The sequence below is a fragment of the Miniopterus schreibersii genome (genome assembly GCF_964146895.1).
Source record: "Miniopterus schreibersii genome assembly, chromosome: 1".
NCBI lineage: Eukaryota > Metazoa > Chordata > Mammalia > Chiroptera > Miniopteridae > Miniopterus > Miniopterus schreibersii.
In genome coordinates, this window is record NC_138101.1 from 193,842,551 (window position 1) to 193,864,099 (window position 21,549).

The 21,549-nt window shown below is 51.0% G+C and overlaps 1 protein-coding gene across 1 annotated transcript in view; it reads left to right on the forward strand.

The window, feature by feature from the left end:
• Nucleotides 1-21,549, forward strand: part of RIN3 (Ras and Rab interactor 3) — a 103,969-nt gene that overhangs the window by 33,147 nt on the left and 49,273 nt on the right. The window contains exon 3 of the mRNA XM_081152452.1: nt 7,606-7,723. Coding sequence (XP_081008578.1) covers nt 7,606-7,723 — 118 coding nt within the window. The remainder of the gene's footprint in view (nt 1-7,605; nt 7,724-21,549) is intronic.

Here is a 21,549-nt window from a genome sequence, read left to right on the forward strand (position 1 = left end):
TCGCTTCTAGACCCAAAGGTGGTGTTTAATGAAAGAGACTTCTTATAAGATTACTCTTTGTGGTGGGGTGTTAGCTCAAGAGTTGCAGGAACCTGAGCTGTGGTGTGGACCAGCCGTGTGGGAGGTTCGAGGCACCTTCCCCAGGTGTGAGTTCAAGGAATACCAATTCCTTCCATGTTAGTTTGGTGGAAACATCACTGAAGCCCCTCTCCTGCCCCTTCAGGGTGCTGGGGCCAGGAAAGAGCTCACAGTTAGCAGTCATTGTAGGGCTGCTCTGTGCCAAGCTCCATCTCTCATCTTTCCAACAGCCCTGCAAAACGGGCAGGCTCTCCAGCTCATAACTAAGGAAACTCAACTCTGATGGTAAGGAGTCTGCCCTGAGGAATACAGCCAGCTACTAAGTGCCTGCCTTCAAAAGCTTTAAAAAAAGCCACCTGTCTCTGCCTCGGCCCCAGACACACTGATTTCTTTGGCTTGGGGTAGGGCTCGGGCATCAGCATGCTTTAAAAGCTCCCCAGGTGATTCTGTTGTGCAGCCAGGATTGAGAAACCCATTGTGTGCCACGGTACAACTTCAGCATAAGTCATGGGAAGGTGGGCCATGTGCATTCAGAGCGAGCTCCGGCCAGTGGACCACCGACCACCACAGGCATGGCAGCCCCTGCACTCACGGTCTCTGGGAAGAACCTGCCACTCCTATCCCTGCCCTAATAGGCATGATTGGAAAATGTTCCCAAGCAACTGGAAAATAATCCTAAAATAACGAAAGTGGAAAAGCAGACAGCTCAGGATTCTCCAGGCCAAAATTGGAGAGTAAAAACAAAACCATTTACAGTGTATTTAGTCTTGGGTTTTCATAGGTTTGTTTGGAGAGGAGGAGGGGCGCGCCGTGGCTGCAGGCTTCTCTCCCTGAGCATCTTCTGGGCCAGCCGGTACTGAAATCAGTTGGTCTTTCCAACCCTCACTGACGGAAGGTAGACTGGGAGGGGCTTCGGTGACCGGCTGTCCCAGCCTCCGGCATTGCAGTAATTTACCCCTGAAACTAACCTTCGAGCAAGTCTCTTGGAATCTGGGAAAGACCCACGGTCACTATGCTGGGACAGTGTCTTCTAGTAGGAAGGAGTCCTGGGACCTTCAGCCCCCCCTCCCTCACTAGACTGGAAAAGCCAGCTCAGAGAAGAGAAGTGACTTGCCAAAGGACACAGCAAATCAGGGTCAGAGAAGGGTCACCAAATGTCCTCCTCACCATGAGTGCTCTGACCGCTACCCCATTGTTTTGGGGCGGGGACTGGACCCTTGGAGTGGCCATGCCACCTGTCAGCTTGTACAGTCGGGGAAGGAGGATTCTTCTGGTTTCTGAGAGTCCCTAACCCCGTGGACGGGGAGAGCTGACAAAGGTGGGAAGAGGGGACAGGGAGTGGCCGACTCAGATGGCGGCTCAGCAGGGCTCCAGACGGCGCCCGTCTCTTAGAGGAGGCAGGCTGAGTGAGGACACAGGGCACAGCAAGGTTGTGGGTGGCCTGGTTCTTCGGGAAGGCTTTCGGGAGCAGTGGCGGATGGGGGTACCACTGTGTGAACGGGAGCTGCTCATCCTGGGCTGCTCACCCGCAGGCCCTGGTGCCTGGACCGCTCAGCTCATGTCCCCCCACTGCTTGCCTTGGTCTCATCTCTCTGCTCAGGGGTGAGGCTGAAGTCTGCAGGTGCTAATGAGGATGCTTTCTTATCCAGGGCGCCTGCTGCCCCATCAAGTGGCCTTTCTGGCTCGGGGAGCCATCCGTGACTGGTTGAGGACAGGAGTGCTACCTTAGGGTGAGCGTGGAAACTGGCCTGCCTCGGAAAGCCTAGGCCAGAGCTCCGCAGCGTGGCTTCTGCCGCAGTCTTTCGGTCAAAGCAAGTCTCAAGGGCGCCCCCCAGGTGTGGGGAAATAGACTTTACCTCTGGGCGGGAGGAGCTGCAAAGAATTTGTGGCCATTTTTAATCTACCACATAGTGAATTGCCTTTGAGTCCTGTTTCTGTCTCTTTGTTTGGATAAAGATACATCATCATCATCATAATAGTAATCTCATAAATAATTATCATTCATTTATCAGATGAGATTTTGCATATAAAATACATATAAAATCTTAGCATGTGGATTAGTGCTCAGTAAATGCTAGCAGGCTAGAATAATAATAATAGTAATCATGTTATTATTATTATTATTAAGTGCTTACTCTGTGGCAGGCATTTTACATACATGATCAATTCTCACAGCACCCCTGAAAGATGGATATGATTGCTTTCACGGTCAGATGAGGAAATTCAGGCCCAGAGAAGTAAAAGTGATTCGCCCTTGGACCCACAGCTAGTAAGTAGCAGAGCTGGGATTCTAGTCTCCAAAAAGCTAACTGCAGGGGGTAGGGAAAAAAGCAAGGGGGACTCAGAGAATTTGCACGTGGAACCCCCAAGAGTGCTGGAGAAAGCTCTGGGTGGCCCACCCAGTGCTTTTGCCCCCTGTGTGGGAAGCATCTCCTTGGAGGATAACCAGTGGACACCTGGTGAGGGTGGAAGCCAGGGCAATCAGACAGCTCGCACAGGTGGTCTCCCCCTGGCAATGACCTTGGCTGCACTCTGCTGGGCTTAATCGCAGGAGACTTGCCATAAGCCAGGATGCTTTGCAGGAGTCACTACTCTGCCTGTTTCTGCAGTTTGCTGCACGGGGACACCGTGTTTGACGTGCTGCCTGTGGATGCTTCCTAGAAGGGCCCTGTGACTAGCTGTGCAGCTAAACCTCCCCAAAGGGGATTGCAAAGCAGACAGCAGACACCTGTCAGTGCCCCCTCCCCACGCTGCCCCCAGTAACTCACAGCCTCTTATACCCCCCAACCCCCCTCTCCCCAGTGCCTATCTTGGCTCTTCAGATAAGAACCCTAGGACTTGGCCATGGCAGAGGAGGTGCTATGTGAGGCTTGTAGCCATGCTGAAAGGGGTGGGGGGCTGGTGTTCCAAACTGGGGACTTGTCAGACACAGCCTGGGGGGGCTTTCCACCCCCCACTTCACCCACCCCCATCCACGCCCTACCCCCAGTGAGCAGATAACACAGATGGTTGCCAGAGATAAGCGAGATGCTCATGGTCACACGTGAGTCTGCATCCTGTGTCTACGCTTCCTGTCCACATGGCCTTGGGTTTCTCTGATCTCTCTGTGCCCCAAGTCTTCATCCATCAGAGGGAATAGTAGTAGTACCAACTTCATAGGGCTGTGGCGAGAACTGGGTGATGCCCGGGTAAGGGGCCTGGGCCGGCGCACAGCCTGAGCCACTCTCCTAACTTGTGGCTCCCTACCAGGGACTGTTCCACTCTCTCAAGGAAATCCCTTCTCATTCTTCTTGCAATAAACATGTGCGTTCGATAGACAGGTCCCCTGTTATAGGTGGAGCCTGCGACTGGGAGACTGAGGAACCTGCTGGGGGGGGGGGGGGCAAATGGAGCACGAATCCTTAGTGAGCATCTGGAGACCCATTTGTCCCGTCGGGGGTGTTCCTGTGAGTATCTCAATTACTTCTAACACCGAGGGCTTGACTTCATTTCTTGTTTCTGCTGGGTGGTCTTAGGTGTTCCTATTCCCATTTACAGACCAGAACACTGAGGCTCAGGGAAGCCATGGAATTTCCCAGGGCCACAGAACTCATAACTGGCTGCTCAGGGCCCTTTGGGAGCCCGAGGAGAAGTGCAGGTGTGGCCGACCCCCGCGGGGAGCTCCTGTCCGAGGGTTCCTGTCTCTTTTCTTTCTCTCTGTGGAACATGAGGGCAGAGAACAGAGTCAAAGTCTCAGCAAAGTAAGAAATCCAGAAAGTTCTGTGCAGAGTATGAACGAGCCAATTAGAAGGCAGGGCAGCACCGAGGGAGGTCCCAGTTGAGGCTGGAGCCGTGACTTGTCATCGCAGTCACCCTAGGGAGAGATCAGTGCACTGTCCAAATAGTCAAGGAAGAAGGTGACTGTCAGTAGAGTAAGAAATTCAGGCTGTGCCGCGGCCCTGGTCCTCGGAGGTGCCCCCCCCCACACACACACAGAAAGTGCATCCTTATTGTAGACATACTTATCTTCTATTTTACACTCTTGGAAAAAATGATGGGTGGCATTTACACTAAAGGGTCATGACCCACAGTTTGAAAAACACCGCCTTCCTTCCTGTGCCTCTCCTGACAAGGATGGAGGGGGCAGCTCTGCCACATGCATGTGCTTTTGCACAAGTGGCCTGGGCATGTGTCCCCCACCCTCTACCACGTGCACCACAGGGATAAAGAGAGCACTTTCCCTGCAAAGACAGAACCCCCCCATGGAGTTTCAGTTCAGGAGGGCACCTTCCTCAGCTCCTACCCTGGCTCAGGGTCAAGGGTCCAGGTTTGCCGGCAGCCCTCCCAGGACACCACCGGCTCTGGCTCGGCCTCCCTTGCCACGCCCTGTTCCCCAGAGCTTCAGGAGGGAGGCCCCAGGGGCAGCCCAGAGTTCACACAGCTCCACACTCACCCACACACGTTCACACACGCGCTCTCTCACGCTTCTGCCAGCAGTTCCCTGACACCGGCTGGGTGTCCTACGCTTCAGTTTGGTTCTGACACTGCCTACGCAGAGTAAGCGCAGACCCCACAAGTAAAGGACAAGGCCCCCCAACCAGACTGTCCTTACTGCAGGTGCCAGCCGGTCCCCAGGCTACCCACACTTCTGTCTCCCTTGGCTGCAAACATAACCCCTCTTCAGGTTTGATAACTCACTGGAATGACTCAGAGAACTCCCTGAAAACACTATACATGTGATGATCATTTTGCTATAAAAGATACAACCCAAGAGCAGCTGAATGAAGGAGATTGGTAGGGGTGAGGTCAGGGGGTGGGGAAAAGTATGGAAGGTCCCACACCCTCTCCTGGTGAAATCTGGGCACATCACCCCCCTGCTCATCAATGTGTCACCAACCAGGGGCTCCACTGAGCTTCAGGGTCCAGAGGTTTTATTGCCGAGTGATTAAATCATAGCCTGCCTGCTTGAACTCTCTCGTAATTCCTCTCCTCTTTGGAGATCAGCCGTGGGGCTGCAAGTTCCAACCCCCTTTGAAACTAAGGGCCCACCAGGAGCCGCCCGGTCAGCTTAAACTCAGGTATGGTCACAAGGGGCTATTCATGAATAGCAGGACATTCCTAGGGGTGAGCTCAGGTTCAGGAGACCGTCCCAGCTCAGTGATGCCGCAGCTCCAAGCAGGGCCAGGCTGTGCTGGGAGCCCAGGCGTCGTCTCAGAGCAGGGGGCAGAGGCATCTGGATGCAAGCCATCCTCCTGCCGGGCCCCCTGGGAGGGCACCTTTGCAGGCAGCAGCCGCCTGCCTCTCGCTTCTGGCATTTCTGCCCCCCCCCCCCCCCCCCCCCCACTCGTCCTCTGTCTGCTCCGAGTTCTCACGCTCTCTCCATGCTCCAGGAGAGGGGCTGGTAAACTCATTTCCAACCTCCGGTCAATGACTAATGGATTCATTGTGTCGCTGCTCCCAAGGGGACATGCATTGTCATGGGAAAGCAAAACCTTAGGCCCAGGAAGCCACCCTCTGGGCTGGGTGGAAGGTGCTCGGGGTCTAGAGTTTAAGGGCTGAGCTCACATCCCAGTGCCGGCACTTACTTACCTTGTGGTCTTGGGCGTTACGTGCCTCTCTCAGTTTCCTCCTCTGTAAAATGCGGGTACTACCCCTGGCTGGTTTGGCTCAGGGATTAGGGCGTCAGCCTGCGGACTGAAGGGTCCTGGGTCCCATTCCAGCCAAGGGCACGTACCTCGGTTGCAGGCTCGATCCCCGGCCCCAGTCCGGGTGCATGCAGGAGGCAACCCGTCCATGTGTCTCTCTCACATCGATGTTTCTCTCCCCCGCTTCTCTCTTTCTTCCTTCCATTCTCTCTGAAAAGCAGTGGGGAAAAAATATCCTCAGTTGAAGATAAAAATAAATAAATAATAAAATGGGGATAAAAATAGCACCCCTCCACCATCACCACCATAGCGTTGATAAGAGAATTAAGTAAGCTCTTGAATCTAAGGAACTGATGTTAGGGCTTGAGGCCGACTAGGGGTGCAATATGTGTTAGCTGTTACTGTCAGTAACGATATAATTATAATGTTTCATTAATATTATAATACCATTGTATTAATAACAAAGATGTGTAATCATAATAATAGTAACGATAACAATGGCAGGGAATTTGGAGCATCCTCAGAGGCTGGAATTTGGAGCATCCCCAGAGGCTGGCAGGACAGTGTGCCTCTGTGGGGAAAGGGAGGAAGGGCCATCTCAGTGGCCCTCCTGAGCCCCTCGTGTCTGGGGCCATGTCTTCAGAGACGTCCCAGTGGGCTCTACCCAACCTTCCCTCAGCGCCATTGGCCGGACTCCTCATCTTCCCAACTCTAGCCCCTGTGCTTGGGGCCTCAGTGGGGGAAGCTTAGACCCCTGGGTGGGGGTGCGGGGGGAAGGGAGGGGGACGTGGTGACCAAGGAATGACCCTTCCTTGGCTGAGGGACACCTGTCCCCCCTCCCCAAGGGAATTTGTGTTCTCGGAGTCTGAGGCCTGAGCTTGGCTAGGGGCAGCAGAGGCTAAAAGGACATTTTAAATGGTGGAGTTTGTGAGTGAAGCAGGGACCCCCTCCATCCCCGTGATGGCCTTGGGAAGTGCAGCCCCTTCATTGAAAAGTGGGGGGTCTGTAAACATGCCAACTCTGGTTTAGACTTGGGTGATGCTTGATTACTAGAGCAGAGACGCACTCACCAGGCCGAGAGGTGGCGTCTTATGGGACTCGAGTAAAGCCCCAGGAGAAGAGGGACAGGTGCCCCCCAGTGAGCCAAGTCCGGACGGGTATTTACTCAGTCGTCACACCAGCTGCACTCTCAGGATCAGAGAGGGCCTCGGTTCCTTCATCTGTAAATTGGGGATAACAGCACAACTCACGTCAGAGGGTTATTCATAGAAAGGTGCAAGCGAATATATGAGAGGTATTCATAACAGTTCCTGTCACAGAGAAAGCTCTATGTTAACTATTAGCTATTTTTATCTCTGTGGGGAAAATAGTGTGAATTGACTAATACCTGTGACTATTTCCAGCAGCCTCCCCGGGGTGGACATGCTGTGTGAGCATGTGGGGGTGAGTTGAAATTCAACCTGACTCCCAAACATTAGAACTTTTCTTAGTGTGGACCCTGGACCACCACCCTTAGTAGAATCAGCTGATTCCAGATTCTCCTTCCTCCCCCAACCGAACCAGCATCTCCAAGGTGGGACACGGGAACCTGCATTTTAAATACCCCTTGCCTAACTCTGTCTGCAACACAGAATTCTTTGGGAAACATCGATTTAGTTGAACCCCCTCTGTGGGCAAATGAGAAATTGAGACTCAGGAGCCAGGGGACATGGGCCAGAGGACATGGGCCAGGTGACACATGGCTCCTGGGGCAGAATCTCCCATTCTCCTGAGGGATACTTGACTGTCCACCCTGCCGCCTTGTTTCTGGAACATTTCAGATGACTTCCATCTCTCTGTTGTCTTTCTGACCTGCACCCAAATCTTTGATTCATGGAGCCCCCCCCCCCTTTTTCTGTTGCAGACATTCCTGGTTCGCCGGGACAGCTGCTTGAAGCACCTGGTGCTCTGCGTCCATTTCCCTTCCCTGAATGAGAGCTCGTCCGAGGTACTAGAATACACCATTAAAGAAGAAAAATCGAGTAAGTACCCTCCTTCCGTTCTGGCCTCTGACCACACAGCAGCAGCAGCAGCAGATGCTACACCCCCTGACCACAGACACTCCTGTCAGGCCAGAGGGGTTTAGAGATAGAAGCGGGGGAGCTTTCAGTGCACTGAAGCCACTGGGCCAGGCCAGTGTCAGTTTCCGCTCGCCCGTGTCACTGTTTATTGACTTGGCTTCCCTGTGGCTGCTGTGGAGTTTCCTCCTGTCCGCTCAGGCTGGAGAGAGGGAAGAAATGGAGAGGAAACGTCTGGGCCCTGGGGTCCTAGTGACAGCCCAGCACACACTCAGAGCATGATCTCGGACAAGTCACTTAGCCTCTCTGAGCCTGTGTTTTCTCATCTGTCAAATGGGCATGGCAGTCACTCCTGCCTGTATCACAGGACCTTTGTGAGGGTCAAATGGGCAAATGCTTCAGAAGACAAAGCCCCTGTGTGTGCACAGGGCTGCCAGGAGCGGGCTTGCACCTCAGTGGAAAAATGTTTTGGGACCCCCCCGTTCCAGGGTGGGTTTGTACTGATACACAGTGAGAGTGTTTGGGCTTCCCCTCCTCTCATGGGCCATGCCACGTGGTAAGGGCTAAAAAGCCTGTTAGAAGAATGTGAAGAATATTCTAGGTACTGGCTTAGACCCTCTTATAAGTGGATCCAGGGCATGTGGGAAGCTTTTTACTCTTGGTTAGCAACAGAGTGATAACAAAGAAAATAAAATGTTTATTAAGTATTATAAGTATATAAATATATTTATATAATTATACATTATATACTTAAATAATTTATGTTTACATAATTAAATATTACATAAATATTTTTAAATAGTTATTAAATATTTTGGTATGCTTGTTTCTTAAGCGACACGTACACCTGGCACTGGGTATATTGAAGATGAGTAGGACAGAGTCCTGGCCTCAAGGGTCTCCCAGCCTAACTGGAGGGTGGGGGACATGGTGCGTGGGAAAGGCATCAACATTTGCTGTGCAGTGTGACAGGTGTGGCTGCAAAGGGACCCAGAGCTGAGGATGTCGAATGAACTCAAAGAGTCTGGAGGCTTTGGCTGGAAATAAATGATAGAGATTTAGTCAAAAGGCCAGGCAAAATCCCAGCAGTGTTCCAAAGAAGAAAGAACAGTTAAGAATTCTTTTCGTATAAAGCACATTCTTGAACATTACCAGTCCTGCACTCTCAGCCCTAGGATTGCCCCAGGCCCGTTACCAGATGTCAGATGAACTGCAGAATGGGGGTGCCCGGAGGTCGGGTCATGTCCAGTGGTCAGGATAATGTATGTCTGTCGGTGGATGTCATGTGGTCTGGATACATGAGTCCTTTGGGAGATAAGCAGAAGGTTATCTGGAGGTCTGGCATGTGTCTAGATGCATATCCAGGCTTGGATGCAGGACTGGAAATTTCAAAACATTTAAGTTCTCAGGCTCATTAGAACAAGCATAGAATCATTTCCTCCTGCCCCAGCCTACTTGATTTTAGGAATTTCGCAGCTTGGCCACAGGGACTGCGTTTACTTCTTCACCCTGTTCCTCGCAGACCATGGTGGGAAGGATTCCGGGAGGGTGTCAGACGGGGGAGCGCAGGCTGGGTCCTGAGGGGTGAGTGTCTTCGGTAAAGGCCAATGTTCTAGCTCAGGAGTTGGAGGAGAAATCGAAGCAGAGGCTGATCCTGCTCTTGCCTGAAGGGGTCCTTTCTATGGAGACCCGGACTCACGAAAATGGGTAAAACATAACTCACTCACTCGTGTGTTCAACAGATCGTTATTCAGTGTCTACTCTTGTCAGGCACTGTCCTACTGGGGACCCAGCAGGGAACAAAACCCAGTCCCTGCCCCTGCCTCTCGGAGCTAACCTTGGGGTGGAGAGAGGAGGCAATAAGTAAGCAATACAGGGAGGCTGTCAGTCGGGTGGAGGGTCAGGCTCCCGAGAACCTAGAAGGGGGAAGGTGAGCCGGCTGCTGGGATAACAACAAAGATTATAATGGCTGAAGCACAGAAGAGGCTGGTTTCCCACTCATGTGCGAGAGTCCTGGTCCATGGGTAAGGCTCAGGGACCCTGGCTAGTGGGGGCTCAGCCACCCCAGGTACACAGCTTCCAGTTTCCCGAGAGGGGGCTTGTGGGCGGATCTTACCAAGTCCTGGAAGTGGGTGTGTCACCTGTGCTTCCATTCCATTCTCTAGAACTAGTCAAGTGACCGCACCCAACTGCAAGGGGGACTGGGAAATGTGGTTCAGTGATGTGTCCAGGCAGAAGCAGCGGGCCTGGGTTTTGGTGAACTGCTACGAGTCTAAGGTCGTAGAGTGTGTAGGGTTGTTAATTTATATAGCAAACCTTAATGTCCCCTGTCCTGCAGTGTCCAGCAGGAAAGAAAGTGTAGGGCTCTCAAAGAGGAAGGAAACAGCGTTATAGTTTCCCCAGATCAAATTACTTAGCACCCTCTATGGGCTGCAGAAGGGGTGAAGTTGTTTGGGGTGCCTGCTGCTCTCTAAGAACCCTTCCTCAGACATTCCCAGCAGGTGCCTCTGGGGCTGCAAAGACCCTGGGTGCTCTCTTGAGGTCCTGGGAGAGGGACACACATCAGCCTAGCTGTTTATGGGCTTGTGTTGTCCTACCTCTTAGTGAGAGTAACTGGCCTTTGGGGACTTGCCTGCTCAGAAACTAGTTAGCTATGATCCTTTAGAAACCTAAAGAGCCAAATGTGCATTAAATTTTAATTTCAACATAGGAAGGTAGTTGAAAGTGGGGAGCGATGATGTGCTGAGCCTGTTACACATCAGCACGTGCTCTAGATATGCAAGGGGGGGAGCATTGTTCAAAGTCAGGCTGCTCAGGAAGGCTTCTTGGAGGAAGAGGGAATCAAGCTGGACCGACGGAGTGCCTTGAAGGTCTGCTTTTCTCCTTTGCCCCTATGCTTGTTTTCCACGTCTCTGCCCCAGTCTCCAGGGCAATCACTTCTCGGTCGTTCCGACCCAGTTACACCCCTGGGCTGCCCCGGCCTCTTGGAACTTGGTCAGAAAGCAGACAAAGCCCGACCAATGGAACCAGGACGCCGTGTCTGGTGGCATGTCTCATTTCTGATTAGGAAGCCAAAAGACAAACCTGGGCATTTAGGGATTGAGGCAGCTGACTTCCCGGAGTTTGTGACTTCCTCCTGGCACCATGTGATAGAATCTCTTTATCCATTTTTAAACTTTTAAAAATTTCAGTACCCAGCTTTGCTGAAAAGACCATCAACACCCAGACCCAAAATCCTTTATGTAACATAACTCTTCTAATCACGGCTCGTGTCCATTCACTGTAACCGCACAGCCGTTTTTTATAAGTTTGTGTGTGTTTAGTTTTGCTCTTTATATTAATTACTTCACTGCTCCCCACACCTCTGACCCCCGAGTCTGCCCCCAGGGCGACCCCGGCCAATCCCGAGAGGGCAGCAGGGAACAGGCACCTTTGCCGCGTCGGGCCGCTGGCCTGCTTCTTCCCTGTCTTCCTGTTCGGTGCTTTCCTCCCTAGCACCGGGGCGGAGCACAGCGTGTGTTGGAACCCAGCCCTGCCTTTTACTACCTGTGTGTGTGACCTGGGGCGCCAGGGCCCTACCAGGGGGACGGTCACGGTGCCTCCCTCGTAGGGTGCTGGAAGGAGTTGGTGTTAAGTGCTTAGGACAGGGAGCACCTTTCCACTTGCTAGAATGAATCGCTCAGTAAAGCCAATTAGAGCTTTTTAAAAGATAATAAAGTGCTTAGCACAGTACCCGGAGAACCGGAGAATGTTAGAATCGTGTTGGTTGTTACTCTTGTTTTGTTGTTAATCCTCCTGCGGGATTAAGCAAAAAGGAGGGGAATGAGCCTACACATTTGCTTCCAAGGCTCTGGCTAAATCCCAGCCGAGCACATGGGGACTGGCTTGTAGCCCCTCTTGGGAGGAGGGAGCCACCACCCTCCTGAGTCCTCCTGTGGCTGCGGTGGCTACAGAGGAGGGTGGCCCTAGGAGGAAGTGGGCAAGGGAAAGGCCCAGGGTCTGGAACTGGGGCCTTTTGCTGGGGTTCCCCATGCAGAGCTGAGGCCAAGGAAGGCGACAAGGGGATCTCCCAAAAGTGGGTGGTAAGCCTTATCTGTGGCCCACTCTGTTGGCTTTGAAGGAGAGAGACTCCCCTGGACCGCCGCTGTGCGTCAGTGTGCTTGGATTGGCCTCTGGTTCCTTGTTCAGAGTTTCTTGGCAAAACCCTGAACCAGTCCGCTCGGACTAGTTGTGCCACAGTAACAAACAATCCTACGCTGCAGTGGCTTGCACACAGGGTGTGCGTGCGCACCAAGTACTGCACACAGAGCGGCATGAGTGTATTTTTCACTCATGTTACATGTCAGCTGAGGCTCTTTATTCCGCTTTATTTATGTATTTTAAATCGTCACCCAAGGACATGCTTATTGATTTGAGAGAGAGAGAGGAAGGGGGAGCGAGAGAGAGAAACACTGATGTGAGAGAGAACACAGATTGGTCGCCTTCCGTATGTGCCTCCACCTGGGATCGAACGCACAACCCAGGTTTGTGCCCTGACCAGGAATCGAACCCGCAACCTTTCGGTGCATGGGACGACACTCCAACCAGCTGAGCCACACCGGCCAGGGCTTCAGCTGAGGCTCTTTGTGAAAACATCTTCATTCTGTAATTGGGGCTGACACAGCAGCACCGTCTGGGGGTGGAGGGGAACGAGACAGGTGGCAGACTTCCACTTTGGCTCTCAAAGGGTTTACTCAGAGGCGGCAGGTGTCATCTCCCCTCACATCTCATTGGCCAAAACAGGTCAGGCGACCAGGCCAGACACCAGTGGGATGGGAAGTATTGTCCTCACGCCAGCATGTGACCAGCAGGGAGGGGCTGCGATTTTTTGAACAAGTATTACCACCTATTACCTCCCCAGCCCTCGGTGCTGCACTGAGGTGACCACAAGGCTTTGTGGTGTCTGACTCACCACTTAACTTCATCAGGGACCCTCAGAGGCCAGGTGTGGGGGGTGGGGGCAGAGAACCAGCAGAAGAGACATAACTCTTCTAATCATGATTTGTGTCCACTCATGAACTGGGGGCAGGGGACATAGTGGATGAAGAAGCAGGAGACAGGATGGATGGAGGCTAGACCAGCTTCTGGACTGCAGCCCTTCCCCTTTATGGCTGCAGTTAACCACCTGGCCAGGGGACACTAGCTACGTTTTCATTAATCTGCATGGTTGAAGATGGTGACCGTGACACGTTCATGTGATGGCATTTTTCTGCTAGCTGCTAAAAAAAAGAAAACCAGCCCCGGACAGTATTCTCAGTGGTTAGAGCGTCACTCCACACACCAAAGGGCCGCAGGTTTGATTCCCAGTAAAGGGCACATACCTGGGTTTTAGGTTTGATCCCAGCCCCATGTGGGAGGCAACCAATCCATGTGTCTCTCTCACATCAATGTTTCTCTCTCTCTCCCCCTCCCTCCCACTCTCTCTAAAAAAAAAAAAAAAAAAAAATCTATTGAAAAAATATCCTCAGTGAGGATTAACCAAAAAAAAAAGAAAAAAGAAAACCAGTCGGCCCCTGTCTCTAGAAGAGGAACCAGGGAATAGTGGCAGATGGTATGGTCTGGCCCCTATGGGAAGTGACTTCTGGCACTTGGCTGAGCCACTTTCCCCTAGCTTCCCGGGCAGCCCCCCTTCACCCCTTGTCTGTGTTCTACTACCTGACTGAGCCCTGGCTTCAGGAAGCCTGGCCTGCCCAGCTCAGTTAGGATTTTTCTTGCCCTGAACACATCTCCCCCTCTCTGGCCTGTGGATTTAGGCCCGGTAGTTGAAGCTGAGAGATGTACTTGGGAACAGAACCCACCTCACGGGCACTTGGTGAACATTGTGCTGATTGGCGCTGATGGGGATCACTGACCACTGGACTGGGGGCACCTTTTAAACCAAGGAGGGAGGGAATTCTAGCTGAGTCCTCCTGGAAGTAGAGACCTGTGTGCACAGGCCGGTCAGAGTGTCATCCAGACTGACTTCAAAGTCCACATGGGAGAATTACATCGGGGCTCTTGGGTTTGATCCTTTCACCACCTGACCCATTATCCTAGAGTGATATTTATACCTGTATTTGCACCAAAGTGTGTTAAGTCCAAAAAAAGGCAAGGAATGATTATTAAAGTCAGAGTTGGAATGGAGAAGGCAGGCTCCTACTGTTTCTGTCGGGGGCAGTATTGCCTGGTGGTGAGTTTGGCACCCTTCTGAGAGCATGGGCTTTGGAAAGGCAGACAGTTCCTGGTCTTTATTCTGTCTCTGTTATCTTGTGACATCAGATAGGTTACTTAATTAACTTCTCTGTGCTTCACTGTCATCGCCTGCAACACGGCTATTGGAGAACTAATGAGTGACTACATGTGGGGACACAAGACAGTACTGCCTGGCGTGTGGGAAGCACTCAACAGCATCGTACCTGTGATATTGTGATTTGTGATAAGAAATAACCTATTTGGTTTTTGATCCGTTCCTGGCACAGAACTCCCCAAACCCTTGGAATTTCCTAAGCGACAGAAGCGAATCCACTCCATACCTGTTTGATTACAAGCCCAGCTGACAGCCTGAACTTGCAGTTGGCATCTGAAGGGGTGGGGCAGGAGGCAGTCTTGCAGGCCTGAGCCCTTCACCTGCAGGGTTTGACACAGTCTCTTGATAAATAATGCCAGAATTGAGGTGAATTGTAGGCCCCCCCAACCTGGTGTCAGGATTGCTTTTGGTGTGTGGGGGGGATATATTGGAGTTGATGTCAGAGTTGGAGTAACTCTCTAGCATCATAGCATTTTCTCCTGGAAGAAATGGAGACACTTATGGGGAAAAGCTGTCACAGTGCCTGCGTGTTGTAAACGCTCAATTAAACCAGAAGTTATAATTAGCTCTGGGGATTGAGTAGCATGTAGCTTACACCTCAAAACCATCATTTCCTGCAACGCCTTGCTCCTGAGAACTCTAAGAAGTTGATTTCTTATCTCATGTTGGTTATTACCCGTGGAGGCTTGGGCTAAAAACTTACCAGAATTTATTTATTTCTGTTTTCTGCTCTTCCCTTTTCGGCCTCTAAATTTGGGGTTGAGGGGCGGGGGGAACACATCATTTATAATTGAACTCCAAGAATTTATTACTATAAAACTTTGATGAATTTTTCTGTTTTTTAATAGATTTTGAATCATAGTGGTCCATATAGTTTTTAGCCTTCCTTTGTTCACTTAAACATTTTATTGTGAGCTTTCTCTGTGTTATTAAACATTTTTAAGTCTTTATACCCAATTAAATACGGGCATACCTCGTTTTATTGAGCTTCACTTTATTGCACTTTGCAGATGCTGCATTTTTTACAAATTGAAGGTTTGTGGCCACATTGCATTGGGCAAGTCTATTGGCGCCGTCTTTCCACCAGGCTCAGGTGATGGTTAGCATTTTTTATCAGTGAGGTATTTTTAAATTAAGGTTATGTACATTTTTCAGGCATAATCCTATTACATACCTAATAAGCTACAGGATAGTGTAAACATAACTTTTGTATGTACTGGGAAACCAAAAATTTCATGGGACTCGCTTTATCACACATTATTTGCTTTATTGCGGTGGTCTGGAACCAAACCCGCAATATCTCCGGGCTCTGCCGGTGTGTGCTGAGTGGCTTCTGAGGGAACACACGTCTGACAGGCCCTGCAAGACGTGGCTCCTGCCATTGGATCGGTGGGGGAAACAGACACACACACACTTAACCAAAAATGCAAGCCAGTTTGTCCTAAGTACTAGAATGTAAGTGTGCCCTTTGGAGCATTAAAATTCATTACTTTCAGCGGTGGGAGATCAACCCAGGCCTCCCTGGGCCTTAGGAGATGGGGAGTCATGGTGAGAGAGAAAATGGTGACAAGGCATGTCCAGCTGAGACCACGGCCTGCATTTTGCTCAGAGACAGGAAAGAGTGACGAAGGGTGGGCTGACGCCCCTGGGGCGAGGTGATTGGAAGCATTGTTGAAGGTGAGGCTGGGGAGGTGGGATCCAGCCAGGTCGCAAAGGGCCCTGACAGCCACCCAGGTGTTAGGGATCCAGTTGGTAGGTCATGGGAAGGCATGAAAAGTTTTTGAGAGGAAATACCTGGATGAGATCAGTGGTTTAGATGCGAGCTCCTCTGTGTGGGTGATGCATGGGGTAGTTGACAGTCCCAGGAACGGGGCAGAGGGAGAGGAGGGCAGGGTTTGAGAGACCTGCCAAAGGTAAAGCCTTGATGGCTGCCGGGAAGCTGGGACGGGGCAGTGAATGGGGCCACGGAGGGGCAGGGCCAAGAAGAAGGAGGGGCCTGGAGCAGTCCTTGCCCACGGGAGGAGCAGCCCTATTGAGAGGTCAGGCCTTGAGAGAAGGCGGAGACGCAGCATTGCCAGTCTGGGAAGTGTGAACACAGGGGCTGCCAGGAATCTGTTTGGACCCGAGGAAATGGGACACAGGAGGAGGTTTTGACCGAGATGGGAGAAAGATCCACAGAGGTAAGAGAAGGGGAAGGATGAGGGAAATGGGCATCATGCCAGCTTTAGGCCCAAGTGGGTGGCCTCAGCCTGTATTTACAGTAACTGTCACCTTCAGGGGCTTTAAAACAGCTTCAGAAAATATGCCTAAGGGGGAAAAGTCCAACTCAGCTGTTTCAGAGAACCAGGGGCTTCACGAAGCCTCCCCTCTTTTGGAGGTGACTACAGAGGTGTCAGGGGTCAGGGCCCAGGCTTCAGTGCCTCCTGGGCTTCCAGTCACAGGAGAGCATTGAGAGTGGATTATCTTTGCTCAGCATTTGCATCTGGGACTCCCACCCTCCTTTCCAGCTTTTTCTGCCGACCTCTGCTCCCCTCCTTGAAAATCTGCTCTCTGGAAATTCTCTAGCCAGTAAACAGATTTATACTCACATGTGAAAGACTAACACCACCACAAAGTAGTCAAGTAGTGCCCCGGGCCAGGAGGGTGTGGATTTCAATAGGAATGAAAGTTACATTGCTGGTGTTACAACATGTACGAAATGTAGTTTGTCCTGACTGTCCTGAAAGAGCAGAGGAGGAGACACTCGGTCTGTTTAAGGCTCATCCTCCCTGTGCCCCTCACCCACCCAGGCCCTCTGACTTCCCCACAGGCCACTTAGGTGGACAGTGAAGTCTCATGATGGGTCCTGTGCCTGTTCTGGCCTCTTCTGGACAATTTCCCTCAAGTTATCGCAGTGTGGAGAGCCCCCTGGAAGAGCTGTAACCCCCATGTGCCATCTGGAGCTACCCTGCTCCCTTTTTGCGCCCACCTTTGCATTTACCATGTTTATCCCACCTCTGTGCCTGTGTTTGGGTGTCTCCCTGCTCCCCTCGGCCCACCAGGTCTCATCCTTCATCGTCTGTTTCATATTTTCCCATCTTTGTTCCCTGCTGTCTGGGAGCTTCTGAGGGTAGTGTGTGTGTCTGATACAACACACCTGAGGTCCCCAGAGGCTAGTAGAGGGCAGGGCATGTAGCAACTGTTCAGCAAGAACTGTGCCACTGATCAGCTGGTTAATAACACCTCACACTTGAGCAGAGAGACAGCCTGGTCTGGAAGGATGGAGAAGGTGGGCTTCACAACCCAGTGGGTCCCAGTCCAAATCTGACCCCTTTGCATTCATCAGCTGTGAGGCCTTGGTGATGCTGCTCAGTCCTCTACCTCACTAAGCCTTGGTTTTCTCAGCTGTGAAATGGACTCATAATCATAGTGGAACTACACACAGTAGGTGCTCCTATAAAGGTAATTGCCCCTCCCCTTCCCTGATTGCCCCCCTTGGCCTGGGTCCTAGGGTTAGAAAACCTGGGTATGCATTCAGTTCTGCTGCTTAACTAGCTTTGTTTAACTAAAGCAAGTTGACTCCTGGCCCTCACTCTTATCTACCATAAATGGGTTAATGATGCCTCCGAGGATATTGTTATGAGAAACAGACAAGAAAACATGTGACTATGTCTAAAACCTGGCAGAAATGCAAGAGTGAGCTGAATTCTGTGGCATGCATGCGTTCATGTGTATATGCAGCTAGAGCTTCTACTGAGCCCTGGGTTGTGATATGACCAGCTTCTACAATTTTTTTAAAAAAATTTTTTTTGTTTAAAATATTACAGATGTCCCTTTTTCTCCCCAATGACCTGTTCCACCCCGTCCCTTCCCCCTCCCCAGTCCCTCTCCCCACCATTGTCCGTGTCCTTGGGTTGTGCATAGATGCATATAAATTCTTTGGTTACTCTCTCCCCCTCCACCCACCCGCCCTCCTCTGTCCCTCTGACATTCGTCAGTCTCATCTATGCTTCTATGTCATTGAATCTGTTCTGTTCGTCAGTTTATTAAGTTCTTTAGGTTCCACATATAAGTGAGACCATGTGATGTTTGTCTTTCTCTGCCTGGCTTATTTCACTCAGCATAATTTTCTCCAGGTCCCTCCATACTGTCCCAAAGGGTACAAGATTCCTCTTCTTTACAGCTGCGTAGTATTCCATGGTGTGAATGCCCCACAGCTTTTTTATCCACTCATCTACTGATGGGCACTTGGGCTGTTTCTAGATCTTAGCTATTGTAAACTGTGCTGCTATGAACATCGGGGTACGTATATTCTTCCTGATTAATGTTTCAGGATTCTTAGGCTACATTCCTAGGAGTGGAATCACTGGGTCAAAGGCAGCTCCATTTCTCATTTTTTGAGGAACCTCCATACTGTTTTCCACAGTGGCTACACCAGTCTGCATTCCCACCAGCAGTGCACTAGGGTTCCCCTTTCTTCACACCCTCGCCAGCACGTCTTTTGTTGATTTGTTGATGGGGCCATTCTGACAGGTGTGAAGTGATACCTCATTGTGGTTTTAATTTGCCAGCTTCTACTCTTAAAAGACTCACTTGGGCAACTGAGTAGATTGGGGCAAGAATGGAAGAAATGAGACAAAGTGCTTTTACGAGTGCTCCACGGCTCTCATGGGTCCCTGTGCGGAGGCTCGGCTTGCTCTGGGAAGATTACTCCACATTCAGGACGTGTAAGGAGATGTTTCTAGGGGACTCAGCTTTGGGTTTTTTTCCCCAAAAGGGGAAGCTGATTTTTACCTCTGAGCACCTCTGGAGCACCTCCAAGGTTTATTTTGCTCTGGGAGTTTCCAGGCGGCTTCCCCACTTGGAAGAGTGAGCAGCTTTAGGGCCAGTGTGAGCTTTGCAGAGCCATGGGTAAGTGCCAATGAATTGGGTTCTAATTTGGCTCCCTCGGTAACTTACTATGTGACTTTAAACAAGTCACTCAGTGTCACTGGGCATCCTGGGAGAATGAACCCCTGATCTCACCTGGCAAGAGATGGATACAAAATGCCTTGGAAATGCAAAAAAGTTAAAGACAAACAGGATCTTAAAAGCCGCAGGACAAAAGCAGTTAGTTACCTACAAGGGAGCACCCATATGACTGTCAGCTGATTTCTCAACAGAAACCTTGCAGGCCAGAAGGGAGTGGCAAGAAATATTCAAAGTGATGAGTAGCAAGGATCTACAACCAAGATGACTCTACCCAGCAAAGCTATCATGTAGAATCAGAGGACATAGAAAGAGCTTCCCAGATAAGAAAAAGCTAAAGGAGATCATCACCACCAATCCAGGATTACACGAAATGTTAAAGGGTCTTCTTTAAGAAGAAGGGGAAAAAAGATAAAACATATGAACAATAAAATGGCAATAAATACATATCTATCAACAATTGAATCTTAAAAACAAAATAAACAAACAAGCAGAACAGAAACAGACTCATAGATACAGAGAACATTTTGATGGTTGCCAGATGGGAGGGGGATCGGAGGATTGGGCGGAGAAGGTGAAGGGATTAAGAAATACAAATTGGTATTTCCAGAATAGTCATGGCCATGTAAAGTACAGCATAGGGAACATAGTCAATAATATTTTTTTTATTTAATTTTTTTTCTTTTAAATATATCTTTATTGATTTCAGAGAGAGGAAGGGAGAGGGAGAGAGAGAGAGAAACATCAGTGATGAGAGTCATTGATCAGCTGCCTCCTGCACGCCCCCCACTGGGGATGGAGCCCAAAACCTGGGCATGTGCCCTGACCGGGAATCGAACCCCGATCATCTGGATCCTAGGTCGACGCTCAACCGCTGAGCCACGCCCTGCCGGGCGTCAATAATATTTTAATAGCTATGCGTGGTGTCAGATGGGTACGAGATTTATCAGGACGATCACTTAGTAGGTTACATAGTGTCTAATCACTGGGGTGTACCTGAAACTAATAAAATTTTTTTTTAAATGCCTTGGAAGGCTAAAAGCCCGCACAGAGAGAAGGTGCCATTCTGCATTTGCCTGGCCCAGGCACCTGGATTACAAACCTTGCCACAGCCAAGGAAAATACAGGATGCTTGATGCCCAGGGAGCCCCGCTGGCCTCCTGGGAAGTCATGTTATTGTGCCTGTTTCATCAACTTCTCCTTTCCGCCCAAACTACTTAAGGAAGCGGTCAGAGGTGAGACCTTCTGGAAAGTTCTGTAGAAATGGACCGGCGTCTCTGTAGCTCTTTGTCTGCATCTCCCCTTATCTGTTGAGAATCAATGTGCTGCTTTTATCAGCAGTCCTGATCCTGTTACATACGTTTGGTTGTGCTCATTGCGGTCTTGTCCTTGGTTTCCACAGTGGAAACTTTTAGGGAACTCGCCCAGTGACACTTCCCCTGCTGGGATGTTCCTTTCATGTCACTGTGGCCAGCCCAGGCTGCCCTGGGTAGCCCCTAGGTGAGACCCAGTTCCTCAGTAACGAGGCCTTCCCCAGGAAATCTGATCCAGCCTTTTGCCCCAGCTATTGGGGACTCCCTGTGTACCAGGCACGGGTGGCCTTTCACAGGATACGTTCCTCTTGCCTTCCCCGCAGCCCTAGGAAACAGGTGCTGGGACCCCCCATGTTCAGCTGAGGAAATTGTGCCCAAGGATAGAGCCGGGGTTGAACCCAGGCTGTGGACTCCGCTTTCCAAGCGCCTTCACCCGAGCAGGTGCTTTCTTGGTTGGTCTCAAGTGGTCCTCGTTCGTGTGGCTGTGCAAGTCGGGGGAGGCAGGGGACCCAGCAGACGGTCATCGAGCCGCCCTCAGAATCAGAGGCCTGAGCCGAGACTACACCGCAGCGCTCAATGATCACTGCAAACAACCAGAGCTGGACAGGGAGGCGGCCCACAGGGACTAGACGGCTTCGACGGGGACGGCCGTGGCGAGGAGGGGTCCCACAAGTCAGTGGGGTCGCCTGAGCTTCAGGACTCTCCATGGTTCTCTCTTAACGACCGTCTGGAAGTGGGTTTGCCCCTGAGCTGTTTGGTGGCATGCCGGAGCCGGCTCGTCCCAGCCCACGGGAGCCCCCTGTGCCCCTCTCTCCCCCCGTCGGCGGGAGTATTTACATTATGGAAGGTGACAAACGCTGTCAGTCGAGGCTTCCTTTCCCCGGAGAGCGAGTTGTTAAACATGTACCAGCCCCCACGGCTCTTTCCTCACCTGGAAGGTAGGGACGGTAATGCCCACCTTATGGAGCCATCGGGGGGCGACGTGTAGGTGAGCATTTTGCAAACTAAAGCATGCTGTGTGTGTGTAGATGTGATGTATGTATTCATGTGTTGTTGTTATAACTTTTACATGAAAGGATGTATCTTTAGGAAAAAAAGGGACTGTATCTTTGCAGAAACAGGAAATAAGTTGGAATCAGGGAGTGGTGCGACAGGTGTGGCGTAGGCTCCCAGAGCAATCACGGGATGGCATCTGAGATCACGGG